Source organism: Siniperca chuatsi, linkage group LG10, assembly GCF_020085105.1.
Source record: "Siniperca chuatsi isolate FFG_IHB_CAS linkage group LG10, ASM2008510v1, whole genome shotgun sequence".
NCBI lineage: Eukaryota > Metazoa > Chordata > Actinopteri > Centrarchiformes > Sinipercidae > Siniperca > Siniperca chuatsi.
In genome coordinates, this window is record NC_058051.1 from 5,979,520 (window position 1) to 5,994,566 (window position 15,047).

A 15,047-nucleotide genomic window follows, 5' to 3' on the forward strand; every position below is an offset into this window, starting at 1 on the left:
GTGATAGCATCTCTGCTCTATGCACTCCACTCCAAATCTCTCTCTATACAAATATCTGCCGAGCTTTAAGCTGACACACTGTGTGTCTCCCAGGCTTTCTGCCGTCTCAGTAGGTATCACATTTCACACCTTGATGAATAATTGCAGATCAAATAGGCGATTATAGCAGTGTAATTAAGATCTACACATAATGTTAGGCGAATCCTAATGAGGCACAAATCTACGGTATAGGTTTTATTTTAGTCTTCTGTTCATTTCACCCACACACTAACACACATCTATACTCGTGGGGCGTAAAGAAGTAAAGGAAGAACGACAGTATTGTCACGCCTGCTTGCCTCGGCTAAATCTGAAGTGCTCACTTACGTAGCATCTCCCTGCCAACTCACTTCTCCCCCTTAGGAGTTTTTGTCCTATTTATCGTTCTTTTATCGCAGACAGTTTGTCCTTTTGCAACAGAGCTTTTTGCATTGGTAATGATGGTCTCTCTGTAGAGAGCCTCTTCTCTCTCCCTCATTTGGAGTGATTCCTTGCTGTGTGTGTCCATGTTTGTGTGCATCTGTTGACAGCAGCGTGTTTGTGGTGGCGTTGACGGATGCTCATGCTCTCTGCGAGCAGCAGCCTGCCGTCTTTGAAGCCAGAGTTAAAGCCGGCTTTTTTTGCCCCATTTCTATCAATCATTCATCACCGGAGGCACTGGCTGTTGGTGATTAAAGCTTTGCTACTGGAGGGCAGCATTTGAATATGGATATATAATTCATAGGCATTGGCACAGCATGCACACAACACATTGCACATGCATATTGTGCACACAAATGCATGCCATATGTGTACACACACAAGCACAAACACACTACTATGCATTGACACCAACTGGAGCAGTTTAACCCTGTCTGGGCAACATAACTCATCTGCAGGCGTAACACACTGCAGTGCATATAACTCTGAACGCAGTATGTCATCTGTTGGCATATTCCATATTCACTCTGCATATGGATGCACTTTCATTACTTAAGGTTTGTCAAATAAAGATTCTTGACATCTCATCCATTGCAGGGTTTTTAATCAGAGGTTGCTTCTACAAATGGGAGCCTGCATATGTGTGTCTGTGTGTGTATGTCTTCTTTTTTTAATGTAATTTCATAATGATATTGTTGAGCATCAGGGAGAGCGGTTAGAAGATAAAAAATTCATTCAGTAAATGCAGAGGTAAAAAGTTATTGTCAACAGTAGGTTGTAATAATCATTAAGTGGCTGTGTTATGCTTTTAGGCTAATGATGATTTTATTTCCTTTGGTGTGATTTTTGAGGTTGTAATGGAGTTAGGTGAAGCAAAATCAAACATTTTCATCTTTGCTCAGTCATTCATCCATTCCTTGCTTCCTCCCCTTCCCTCCACCAGAAACCATCTCTGAGCCGGCAGACCGACCTTCCCCCAACCCCCCCGCCACCACCCCCAGCTCAACTGCTGCCGCCACCATCACCACCACCGCCCCCTTCCACCCTAACATGGTGTGGGCCATCCCGCCTCCAAGGACAGCCGAGATAGAGACCACTGAGCGGCTCCCGACCACCACCCCCTTTTCCACCCTCACCCACAACCGCGCACGAGCAAACCACCGCCACCGCCACCCCATCCACATCCAGCCTCAGCCGCCGCAGTCCACCGCTGCCACCACCTCCTCCTCTCGCAGCAGCCCTACCCCCTCCGCCGCTGCAACCTCCTTCGAGGGCTCGGGCAGCGGGGAGCCAAGCGGGGACGACCAGTCCGAGGAGGAGGAGCAAGAAGAGGAAGCAGGTAGCGGCATCACAACGGAGGCCAGTGGGGCAGAGGAACCTGTCGGTAAATCCCTGCTCTTTCACTTCATTACCCATAATGCTTTGAGGGGTATATGGGAGGGGCTTTTTTTTCAAGAAGGGGTTGGACAAACTCTAGTTTGTTCTTAGCTGACATCATAGCACATTCATGCCATCATCTGTTAATTGTAAGTTACATTAACATCAACACAGGCTTATGTATTTATATGCAAATTGTTTTTGAGGAGACAAATGTCAAAGCCAGGCAGGCAGGGAAGAGAAATCTTTGTAAACAGATACTGTTAGTGTCATTTCCACTTACATAAGATGCATATCTCAATTTCAGACAGAAATGAATGTACTTGCACGGTTCAATGTTGCTACATCACCCATGCTCTTTTCGCCCATTCCACCAGCACGCTGGCTCTCAATAGCTAGCAAAACAAACCCAGACTCTGTAAAATACACTCTCTGCAGGCCGGATGAAACTGTTGGCCCGCATCTGGAATCTCTGGAGCCTGACTTGACAGGCTGATGCGACTGGAAGGTTGAGGTGTGAGTGTGTGTGGAGGCTGTGTACCTCGTCACATGACTAGTCTCAAATCTTTCTCGACATGCCCTCCTGACTGTAACAGCAGGCTGCGGTTTCTGGGCCTATGCTTGGACAACAAGGGGTGACTGAGACTTTCAATCAGACCTTTTTTATATATTTCGGTTGTTGTTTTCCATCCATCCACCTTGCCTGACAGCTTTCAGTAACAGGATTGGATTGATGGCACAGCGTGGCCCCAATGTGCTCTTCCTCAGCTCTTCCTCCTCCTCCCCTCTCGCTCCTTCTCCCTGAGTCTTAGATTTATTCTCTTGTCAAAGGCTGACCAGAGTGCTCGGTGACGCGAGGAGCATGTAGCCTGTCTGCCAAGGAGACCCGGTGTCTTGTGGCTGTGTGTGTTTATGTGTGTGTATATGTGTGTGAATGAATGTGTACCCAAGCATGCCTGGATGTTTTTTACATTGTGTGTGCTTGCTGAAGCACTTTCGCACACATCAGTCTGTTAGATTTGGAGATTGTACAGTGCAGATTTCAACATGGATATTAAAATCCCCACTAATCTGTGTTTCTTCGTAATTGTAATGTGTGTGTTTGTGCGTTTTATATGTATGTTGAAGTCTTATCTTTATTTTGTGTGTGTGTTAGTCTTATCTTCCTCTGCCTCGTGTCACTGAGTGTGTCCAATTCTGATTGCACAAACCACTATTTGAGTATATAAATGTAAGCAGGTCAGAGGTGTACATTTGTACGTGTTTTTGTATCCGCTCTCTGTTGAAATCTGCACTTATCTGTGGCCATGTGTGTCAGTGTGTGTGTGTGTGTGTGTGTGTGTGTGTGTGTGTGTGTGTGTGTGTGTGTGTGTGTGTGTGTATTTATTTGACAGCTTTCATGGCTCCCACTGGAGTCATGCAGCATCCCCTTGCTGTTGTGCCCTGTCCTCTTTCTCCATACCAATGCTCTCCTCTTCAGCAGAGCATCTGTAAATCTACAGACCACACGCCAACAGATGCCCTATAAACCCCAGCCTCTTCCCTCCCTTCTCCCGCTCCTCCCTCCTCTCCTTCTCCTTTGACCGCGAGTCCTTGAGCAGGACAGCCTCCCCTCTGACATCTTTACGACTTGTTTAGCCGCTAGCTGTTTGCCTGCGTGATTATTTCTAATCTCTGTGCGGCCATAAACTGTGTTGCTTCGACCAAGACACCCCCTTCCACCAACACCATCATTAGAGAGGACAGGGCTTTGCTGCTGTTACACATATTCATTCTTCAGAGAGAGAAAGCCCAGTCACTTTTATGTCTTTTATGTCCCAGATATACAGTGACCGTAATGCAAACACGACTGTATGGTTTTTTATTCTCCTAGGAAGCCTTGAAGGTAACTGTCAGCCAATCAGCAGTGAGCAGTTATCACATCCCCTCATCATTTAAAGTGTTCTGTGTGTGACATGACTGGCAACAGTGCCCATTATGTGTTCTCCGCCTGACAAAATGAGTTCCAGGTGTAAAATTCCCATGAAAATGCCATATAATCACTCCCGACAGATGCCTCTATTAGCGTCCAATCACAGGTCAGCAGACTGAAAAAACACAACCATCTGCAGAAGCAAGAGCAAGTTGCGAAAAATCAAAAGATTTTGTAGGTTTTGATCTTAGAAACATTGCCCGTCCACAGAGCCTCAAACGTCTTTAAAAAATAGCTCTAATGTGGGTCTCTGAGATATGCTGGCTTGAATTTATGAATTTTGTGAAGCTTCATTAATTATTATGAGCCCCTGTGTATCACCCCCAGGTCCCACGGTGGCAAGCACCACTGTACCCATGGCTGAGGACAGGTCATCCTGTGACAACACAGAGTTTGGCTGCTGCCCCGATGGCAAGACACCGTCCAGCACCCCAGAGGGCGCCAACTGCCCCTGTAAGTCAAAATGCCTCTTCAAAAACCACTTTTTCTACCCTATAATTACCTGAATATTACCCTGTTCTTCCTCCTCTGTGTTTTTGTCTCCTGTCAGTTGTACTATATTATAAGATATGATAAGAGAGCTGAAATCTTGATATCACTTCCGGGCTAGCTGCAGTTCCACTAGCTTCTGTGACTCATTGCCATCTCCTTCATTGAGTCACATGAGCTCAAATAAGCTTTAATTGGCCTTTTTGAAAAAGTGAAACATGTTCCTGGGGTTAATATCTATATTCTAAGATACAGTAAATGAGTATCTATACTAGCAAGCATTACAATTTAAACCCTTTGTGATTTTAACAAATTTACAAATAACAAATACTTTAGCTTAGCATAAAGGCTGGAAGCAGGGGTAAACAACTTGTCTCTCTCTCTCTCTAAAGTTTAAAAAAAAAAAGCCTACCAACACCTCTAAAGCTCACTAATACTCTTTGATTAACCCGTATGCAAACAGAAATATAACAACAATTTGTAGTTTCAGGAGGAGGTATTTATGTGTGTGTGTGTGTGTGTGTGTGTGTGTGTGTGTATATACATATATATATATATGTGTGTGTGTGTATATGTGCGTATACAGTATATGTTTATATATGTGTATATGTGTGTATATATATATATATATAGATACTGGTATGTATGTATGTTTCCACCTGCTTCCAGTCTTTGTGCTAAGCTAAAGTAATCGTCTCCCAGCTCCAGCTCCGTACTTAACGTACAGACAAGAGAGAGCTATTGATCTTCTCATCTATCTCTCAAACGGAAAGCAATTTTTTTGTAGCATTATTGTGCAGTGTTTTGCCCCAGACTTCAGTCATTGATCTTTGACTGTCTGTTGTTCTTAATGTTTCAATGTTAAGAATTGACATTGCATGCTATAACTATCACTGTCCTGAATGCAGAGTGGCACTGCACAGAAAGCTTGTCTCTTTCTCATTTTACTTAACTTCTCCTATTTTCTTTTTTATACTCCTGTCTTCAATTTATAACCTTAATTTGTTGATACATTGAGATTTAACACAATATTTTTCATATTTAATGTTTACTTCTGGAATAGTGATATTGTGCCATCTGTCTTAAACAACAAGATGAACAGGTGGTATTTTTTTCTGAAGCAGTTCTTTCATGAATCACCGCCCTCATATGTAAATGATCATATTGGCAGGAGGCAGGGAATAAAAAAAAATACACAGTGAAACGTGAAGTCTGACCTCAGCAATCCATGTTTATGAATTTGACAGCACTTGACAGTCTGACTCTGATATTAGTCATATCCTGCTTGATCCCAGTGAGTTTCATTTTCTCTAGTTTGTCTCCTGAATGAAGTTTGGTTTGATACAAAAGTCAACATCATATTTTAGGGGCCCCGTGCCTTGGTTTATAAATAACCATTACTGTCTCTATTCCTGCTTTTTCAGTCTTCCTTCACCTTCTTTCTATCTCTTTTAATCTCCCACCTCTCCTTTTATTCACCGCCCCCTTACACACTCACATTCTTCTCTTTATCAGTCAGTGCCACTGTTCGGTATCTCCCTTTTGAGCTATATCTCACTCTTTCTCTCCCTCAACTCAGTCAATCTCAATCCAGTCTTGCATCAGTTAATTCTCTCTGGAGTTGAGAGGGGAGAGAATCGAGAGACTACCAGAGGCCGACGAGCACTGTTGTACCAATCAGTGCCTTCTGCCAGACTCGGTTCACAAAGATAAAGGGCTTCTTTCGCCCCTTTGCTTCTCTATCTCTCTCTCCCTCCATCCCTCAGTTGAAATCTGCTCTCTATTTGTCCCAGCGGTGTTGGTCTGACTGATTGTGATAGGAGGGATTCTCTCTGGCTCCCATGGGAGCTTCAGGTTATGACTTGAAAGAGCTGAGGCCACAGATTAGTGCACAGAGTTGCATTTCGGGCATGTTGAGGGTCCCATAGCCTTCCAATAAATCAGCAGAGTTCACTGCCACATGATCCACAACATGATTTGAAGATATGAGGCCACTTTTGGCCTTCCACAGCCTTCTGCCATTTATTTCTTTCACAGAATTTGATGCCAAACAGAGGTGAATCATTGGACACCACATCTATTGAGGTTGGATTTGATGACCTTTGGCCCCAAATCCAGACGACTATAGAGGCATGTGCTATGTAAACACATGTAACAGGTTTTAGCTGTAACAATTTGGTACAACAGTTGTAACAAATCTAAAAAGGCCTGTAAATATTTATCTCAGCCAACAATCATGGCATCCCAACGATCGATATTTAATTCAACTCAAGTGTTATCAATACAAGCAGGTAGCGCGATAGTCTGATCGATACGCCGGATCTTTTTTCTCCTGAGAAGGGCTTAGCCGATCCTCCACTCATTAGAAGTGAAATGACACATCCCTCATGCTAGAATATCCATCGGCTGCCATCTCATTGTACAGTTCAATTTATTGACGTGCACCTGGCTGTCTCAAAATGAAAAGGACTAATTGTTCGCTGTTCCAATCTTCGCATTTCATTGAGACATCAAATGGTGAAGTGGCTCAAGGTTGAGTGTACTACACACATCCACACACTCAAGGAGATCTATGAAGCCCTTTTTGTATTCTGTTGTCACAGTGTATGTCAGACCTTGGTTAAGAATGTATTAAAGGTTTGGTTTACTCAAATTACAAAAAATACATTTTATCACTTACCTGTAGTGGTATACAACAATGGGCATTTGGGTTTATTTGCCCAGGTATTGAGATATCGTCTTCTGAGAACTTTATGGCCAAAAAAGTTTCAGTGCAACATTGGTTCCTTAGCCCCATATGTAACATTTAAACAAGGCAATACCATTCATATGACATCAAAGATAATGACCAGCAAATGCTCATGTGAAAGTTAATGGCACACTAAATTTCAGCTACTGTAAACTCTTCCATATGCCAGTGGAAGTCTGACAAATTCATTATATTTTACAGTTCACTAGAATCTCTGTCCCTCCTTTTATCACTCTCTTTCTTTCTCTCTTAACGTTCGTCCTGGCAGTGGGCTGAAAAATCCTCCTCTCTGTTTGTCTTCTTTGCAGATTAACAGTCAGATCTCTCTCACTGTCCCCTCTCTTTCTTTCTTCCCCCTTTGTCTTATTGGCCAAACCTCGCCCATTTGCCTCTATTTTATGGCCGCCGTCACATCTGAATAAATGTGTGCTGCCCGTGAAAGTACTGTAAAGATGAGGGGAGACGGAGGGAACGCGAGTGGGGCGGGTGCGTGTCAGCAGTGTCTGCTGTCCTTTTCATGCAATTTTAACCAGGCTGTGTCAGTCACCGGTTTGGCGGCATTAAAGAGACAATTATGGCTATCTTTCACGATAATCATACAAGTGTTCTTCCCGTTCTCCCTGGCGTTGTTCAGGCAGGGGAAGCCATGATTGATTTGGGCAATTTGTTCTGCTGATTACGAGCGGCGTGGAAGCGCGGCATCAGCGCCTTGTATGCTCCTTCGTTCTTCACCTCACACAAACACACAAATCCCCTCCACTTTCAGCTTTATTTCAAGCCCCCTCCTCTCTGGTGGCAGTACGAAGAAACTGTATAGAGAGTTGATAAATGTTGGACAACATAACCCCCAAGGTCACACGGGGAGGCTCCCTCTTTGCTGAAGAAGGCACTTTTGAGAGTGCCTGTGGGCTGTTTCCTGTTTAGTGTGCGTGTTGTTTTTCTTTCATGTTTTTGTGTGTCTGTCTAACTTGTTGTCTTTTTACCCAGCCCTCCATGCCTCGGCCAGCTTTTGGGACGAGTCTTGGTCTGGTAAAACTGGCCCATTTTTCCACCTTCCCTTCCCTCCTTTGTTCCTCCCTTCCTTCTCTCATATCTCACAGTCCACCTCTTCCACCACCACAACCTCCACCACCACTGTGCCCTCCTCTAACGGCCAAACTCCAGCTCTTTTGAAACCCCCACACAATCAGCCACAAACTCACTAACCCCTTGTCAAACACACACAAAGACACAATCCATCACTAACCCAAAACTGGCACTAACCCAAAACGAGCACTGTGTGAAGACAGCGGGAAGTGATAGAAAAAGGTTTGAGCTATGGTCTTTCAGTATCACATCTTCTTTCCTCACTTTGCTCCTTCCAGCCACCATGAGGTTCAGCGGTTCCCTGCACTTGGACCAGGTGGAGGGCCAGGAGATTTTCTACACCCCCGAGATGGAGGACCCCAAGTCAGAGCTGTTTGGAGAGACAGCCCGCAGCATAGAGAGTGCTGTAAGTGCTTAAGGAGCAAGTAGCGTTTGGAACACAGTCCAAGTAGCAATACTATTTCTTGGCTAAATCATACGTAAGACAATGTTTTACTGATATTATGTTTAAATTTCACCATTAAAGTAAGACTCTGAAACTGTCTAAAGGAGAAATAATGCAATTTTCTTTTTACGAATGAAAAGTTGAACTCATAAGCAATAAAACACTGCTACAGCTTTTCTTGGTCTGGTCTGACCAGTAGCTTATGGTGGATAATGTTAGCTAATGTGTATATTATATATTATTCAATCAGTTCAGAGACTTTATGACTCGTCTCTACTTGTGCTATTGTTACACTATATTTTAGCATGTCACAGATAAACATTTCAGTTGTTTTATCATATAAGTAAGACACACCTACCTCACCAGGAAATAAACTTCCTGCTTGTGGTCCCGTTTTGCTCATTTTCATTCAAGGTCCTGTAATGATGATGTAAAGTGAAAGGTGTCGTTTGTGACGAACCCACAGAGAACTGTCACCACCTCTGCTGTTCCCCCAGCTCTTCTGAGCCTTTTAGTCTCTTTTAGCGCTTCGTTTTGGTTTTCAGCCATGCAGACGTCACACTCATCAACACCATTTCCAGCTGTAACAGGCAACTGTTTTCAGCGAAAAAACTTTGACAAACGCACTGTAGGGGGTGCTTTGGTAGCGATCAAAACAAAGCTAAAAGGAGAGGGAATATTAGAGTTACATTCATCAGGTAGCCAGAAACATGAATCTAAATGAATAATATTGCTCTGTCTGCTGTAAGCAGGCAATGGTTTGCTAACATGTATGCCATAACAATGTTATAATGTAATAATACGTCATATGTTGTGTTTTCAGCTTGTTCCGTTCACTTGTTCTCAAGTGGCCAAAAAATTAAATTAGTACTGCTTTAAAGCAACTGACTCAAGTAGCAATAGCAACTTGTGAACACACTTTGAATCTTCAAGTCAGGAGTGGAAAAGCTTCTGAAACAACATTCAAAGCATCATGAGGGACAAAAACTCTTCACCTAGAGCCAGACGAATCAAATTCTTTGAGCTCCTTCAGGCAGGCTCAGGGAGGCTTCATTACAGGTTTTACAGACGTAACACACCTGAAGCTGCTGAGTAATATTCTGTCACACTGGGTAGGAGTGATTTCTCTGGTCAGACATCTGATAGAAAAATAACAATGATAAAAAAAAATATTCACTGGCTGCAGTCTGGGAGGAACATACATCATATCAGAGGAAGACAACATAGCCTGGCTGATATTTGATTTTTAATAAAAGGAATACTGGCAAACAGTTACATCAGTTAACCCCTAGGAAGGAATATAGTGATTGAATACCATTTTTTTTTTTTGACCCAGGGAGGTAGATCAGAACAAAAGAAGATTCTTCACATGATCGTGGCCCATCGTGGTGGTTCAATAATTGTTTTTCCCAAACATTCACATCAAAATAAGAATTCTGATGATGTCTAGACTAAGATTTTTCTCACATATGCTAATTATTAATTAGAAATGTTCACAGAATTTGGCTGGTGCTTTTAATCCGTCACCAAGTGCTTGCTCATGGTGGGAATTGTTGGGTTTCTGTAAATAAAGAGTACGGCCTAGATATAGACTGCTTATATAAACAAAATTGACTTGAATAAAATTGAATCTCAAGCTGCATGCAAGTTTTAGGGCTGAGTTAGCATAGACACTACATGAGGCTTCCTCAAACTCTTCAAGTTTAATAAGAGAACTATAAAAAAACCTAACAGCTCTCTGCATAATTGTTCAAAGATTAATTTGTCGATTGCTTGCCAAACACTTCACAGCACCAGAAAGCAGCATCTCATATGAGATTAATTAAGATTTTTCAGATATTTGAAAAATCAAGTCATTATTCTGGATATCGCTCATAAGTTTGGATGGTTATGATGCCAGTTGCTGTTAGCCAGCAAAGGCAGGCACAGAGCCTGTACAGTAATCGCAGTTTTGCCCAGGCAGTTTACGGTGGTTAAATTTCTCCACTGTCCGCTTTCTCTGTTGAACTCAGAACTTTGAACAAATGTCTTTGTTGTCAAGCCAGGGCCTCACTCCTCTGATTCAATGGGGATGTGTGTGTTTCTGTATACACAGTACACATCTACCAGCTGTTGAATTGGTGTCACTCGCCCCCACTGGGACCTAATCTACTACCTCACAGCCATTTGTACACGTGTGTGTGTGTGTGTGTGTGTGTGCCCTCGTTAACGCTCTGTGTGTCTCTGAAGCCTGGTGTGCCACTTGACAGCAAACACCCCCTCTTCAACTTCAAACACACACACTGAGCACATACATACATACACACACACAAAGAATCAAGCTCCAGCACATTTCTGTTGCACCGCAGCAACCTGTTACAATTAGTGAATAAATTAGGATATGTGAGAAAAAGAGAAGGAGAGGAAAGAAACATCAGGTGTCTAGGTCACTGTGTCCACAGGAGAGTTTGTCCACCACCATTTCAATCCCTAAGCCATCTTTGGAGGATTTTGTTTTTGACCTGTCTACTTTGCTCTCACACCTCAGCCCACAAATTAGAGATGTTTAGTACATGAAGGAAATAATCTGATTCCTCAAGTTAAACTGAGTGTACTCAGTGGAATCAGCAGCTTTTTGCATTGGAGCTTACCTCCCTAGTGTCAATGTACAGTATGTTAGTTATTGGTGAAAAGCTTAGTGAAAGACAGGAAAAGCAACGAACAATGTTCATGTAGTAACTCTGCTGCAGCTAGGTGGTTGCTGAGCATTAAACCTTATGTGATAATGCGATATCCTAACAAAAACGAATGAACTACATGGTCAATAACTATATGAATCTATGACTGGAACTGCACGAAAAGACTGGAATGAGCAAAATGACTAGAAATGTCCATCTCCACCACAAATCACAAGAGTTCCAACTGAATATGCCTGTTTAATAAAAAAAAAATAATGGGGGATTTTTGTTTAAAAACATCACTTTGTGGACAATGATTGACTTTAGTAAAATCAGTGAGATGCACATGGGGTGTTTGGTGGAGCGTTCGCTGGAAACAATGGAAGCTGGCCACTCAGAGGATGCTCCAGTGAAGTGGGTTAGCAGGTCATGTGACACCTGTCATTTTAACCAGCAGCTTAAATTATGACGAGCCGTTGGATTTTCCTCTTGTTTCTTGTTGCTTTCGACTGTGTGATTGTAATTAATCTACCACCACAGTGACAAGAACAGAATTATGGGGAAACAATGAGTACTGTAGACTAAGTGGAACTTTTTAATATTCTAGCAGGAAAATGGTCCAATTTTAGGATAAAATATTGGTCCAGAATTATGGCTGAAGGCAACTTCAGTCTAACTGCTGCTATATCACTGTTGGCTTAAAAAACATTTTAGTCAAACCTCCTTATGGAGCTCTTCTGGCTGTTGCAACTTGCACAAAGCGGGGACATCAGAAGCAAAACCAATCAGGAGCACATGTCAGGGCAGCATGACATTTATCTTAGCTCCTCCCGAAAACTTGTCCCTATAATTAATGCCACGGCTGCAGCTAAATGTCAATTTGTGCACCCACACAGGATAGGTTTCTTCTCTGCACCCCAATTTGAGAGGCAGCCTTTCTTCCTTGGAGATAGAGTACAGTCTTCTGGAATTGGACTTGCTGCTATGATAGCGTGGAGCTCATTACCAGTCTCATTTATCATCTCTTCTCTCTATCTGTTCTCTCCTCCCACTCTCTTTCTCTCTCTCTCTCTCTCGCTCTCTCTTCCTTAGCTCAATGAGTTGTTCAGGAAGTCGGAGGTGCACAAAGACTTTATGAGTGTTCGTGTCCGTAACTTGGCGCCAAGCAACTCTATCCTGGCCTTTGTGGAGGCCCACTTCAAACCAGGTGAGAAATTGAAGAGAGCAGAAGTTTTGAGAAAAAAATGAATAATGATTAAGTACAGTAGCCAATAGAGAGATATATGTGGTTATAATCAGTTATGGTTTGTTCCCCTTGTCTTTTAGCAAGCAAGATATCTTAAAAATGACTTACTAGATTTAAATGAAATTGGGATGGCCAAGGAAGACCTAATTAGTTTTTTATGCGGAATAAGCCACATATCACCATTTTTAAAGCACTTTACAACTCTTGGACTGTAAGGCGTAGAGGCGAAATTAGTTCTCTCCTGGATTTCCTGGTCCAGCACTATTCTTGTAGAGTTTCCATAACTTTTTATTACTCTTTCTACAAATTTCATTCAGTCTTCACTAAATTTAGTGCATAACATTTTTGGATAATATTTTTAATATTCCATACAGTTCTTTTAAAACTTAGTTAGGTGTGGCCTATTTGACATAAATTGACATTATTCTTGTAAGCAATTGTGCAACAGAAACCAAACTGGCAACTACAGCAGCAAAACTCATTTAAATAGCCATGAATCAGTAGTCATGCTTTACTTGAAATTTTACACAATTCATCGTTGTATAAAACATTACCAGGATTTAAGTGATTTCCAAAAAATCATTATGATTTTCTATTGCTTTGTGTATTCTGATGCAGATCCAGATGCAGGTTTAAAATTTCCAAGCATTTCTATTATTAATATAACAAATTTAGAGGATTGTGCATTCTTGGCAGAGGTATGCGCTCTTTGAGTGCTTTCTACTTATTTTTTATTTGGCACATAATATTGTGAGGCACTGCAAGTTTTTCCTCATTTGTATCTTTTTTTAAATTTTCTTCTCAATGCCAACTTAATCTCTTGCTTACAACAATTTGCACCAGTGTTAAAAAACCGCAACATCATTAGAAGGTTTTTACCTCTGCTTAGATGATCAGATTGGTTTTTGTTATTCATCAGAGCCAGGTAAATGGCCGTGCAGTTGAGATTGTTGGCTTGTGCTCTGTTTCAGCACTCTCATACAGTTAAAGGTACAATTTGGGATATTAAAAATTAAAAATAAGTGTGCCCAAAAAAATTCTAAACGGGAATGGAAACAGCTGTTACTCTGAAATTGATTGTCTTAATACAGTGACAAACACTGGACAACAACTACATGTGAGTTACTAATCTTTTTTTAATCTATTAAAGGTTTGTTTACATCACTAATGGTGTAATCACAGGCTTATATTTTCAATTATGACAAATTGCCTCACCTACGTAGTGCTGATTTGTCATTATTAAGACAAAGTCTTGTATGTATATAAATTCAACTCAAAATGACCCCCCCTTTCTTTTTTTTATGAGCGTCGTATAGCGTCCTTCATACCGTTAAGCAGCGCTCCTCCGTGGCCAGTAAAGCGAACATCTGCAGTGAACATTATGAGACCGATTCATCAAGAAAAAAGCCAGACAAGCGGCGGGTGGAGGACAAGTGGTCCCTGAAGACCCTCCACCTGTCATACACAGGGCTTTCTGATATATCCATTGTATCCACTAAAGAAGCCGAGTCCTGTATTTGCTTTGGAGTGCTCCTCAGAGGCTATGTCCTGAGTGGTTGTACCTCTTGTTTATTGTAGATACGAAATACACAGTGGAGGACATCGAAGGAGCCCTGCTGAAACAGCTGAAGGCCTCCAAAGAGACCAGCATCGCCGTGAAGAAGCCGGAGGACGAGAATATTCACTTCAACAATTATGGTAATACAGTGTGGACTTAACAGGAGTGTGTGGGGATTAATAAAATGAAAAGGGGTTTTAAGTTATTCATGAGGTGATTTATCAAAGGTTTTATAGGTTTTGAATAGGAAACCTCAAGGCCATAGGCTCAACATATTTTAATGTCACTTTTGTCAAATTTTCAAATTTTGTTGACAGGCTTCTCCTCCACCCCATTCTTCACCACCACTACCACCACCACAGCGTCAGTCACCACAGCTGCTCCCACCACCACCAGCACCAGGCCCCCGCCAACCTCTTCCTACATCACCCGTCGCCCGCCAGGCACTACCCGCAGGCCTTACAGTGGTCGACGTACCACCACAACATCAGCGCCGGTCACCACACCACTAACCACCACCACGGCAGCTGTCACCACGACCGCGTTGCCTCCAGCCACCACCATATCACATATTTGGGACAAGCTTCCCCACAAGGCTCAGAAACCCTGCAACTCCCACCCCTGCCTCCACGGGGGCACCTGCGAGGACGACGGCAATGACTTCAGCTGCAAGTGCCCCGCCGGGCGAGGAGGCTCTGTGTGTGAGAAGGGTGAGCCGGCTGGGTGTTTTTTTCATTTTTTTTTATATATTAGGAACTATTTCTTCCATTATCTCCCAAATTTGTCATTACGCTTAAATCAAAAGATTCTAAATCTGAGCTTATTTCAAAGTCATCTAAGAAAATGAGCTCGAACAGACTTTTCCTATAATTTAGTACTATTGCAATTAGCAATTTCAAAGAAACCACCAAAGGCTGACATTTACAGTGATTTTGCAGCAACTAAGAGGGTTTTAGGTACTCCGCTTTCTATTGTGCCAATCATGCCTTTTAGCTGTTCTATAATCACT

The 15,047-nt window shown here is 42.4% G+C and overlaps 1 protein-coding gene across 10 annotated transcripts in view; it reads left to right on the forward strand.

Moving 5' to 3' along the window:
* The window catches only part of agrn (agrin), a 254,683-nt gene that overhangs the window by 209,627 nt on the left and 30,009 nt on the right, over positions 1–15,047 (forward strand). For 9 of the 10 annotated variants that reach the window (XM_044209939.1, XM_044209931.1, XM_044209933.1 and 6 more), the window contains 6 exons: positions 1,403–1,843; positions 4,136–4,261; positions 8,411–8,538; positions 12,327–12,441; positions 14,059–14,178; positions 14,356–14,748. In XM_044209939.1, the coding sequence (XP_044065874.1) occupies positions 1,403–1,843; positions 4,136–4,261; positions 8,411–8,538; positions 12,327–12,441; positions 14,059–14,178; positions 14,356–14,748 (1,323 nt within the window). The remainder of the gene's footprint in view (positions 1–1,402; positions 1,844–4,135; positions 4,262–8,410; positions 8,539–12,326; positions 12,442–14,058; positions 14,179–14,355; positions 14,749–15,047) is intronic. The other variant, XM_044209938.1, reaches the window with a different exon arrangement.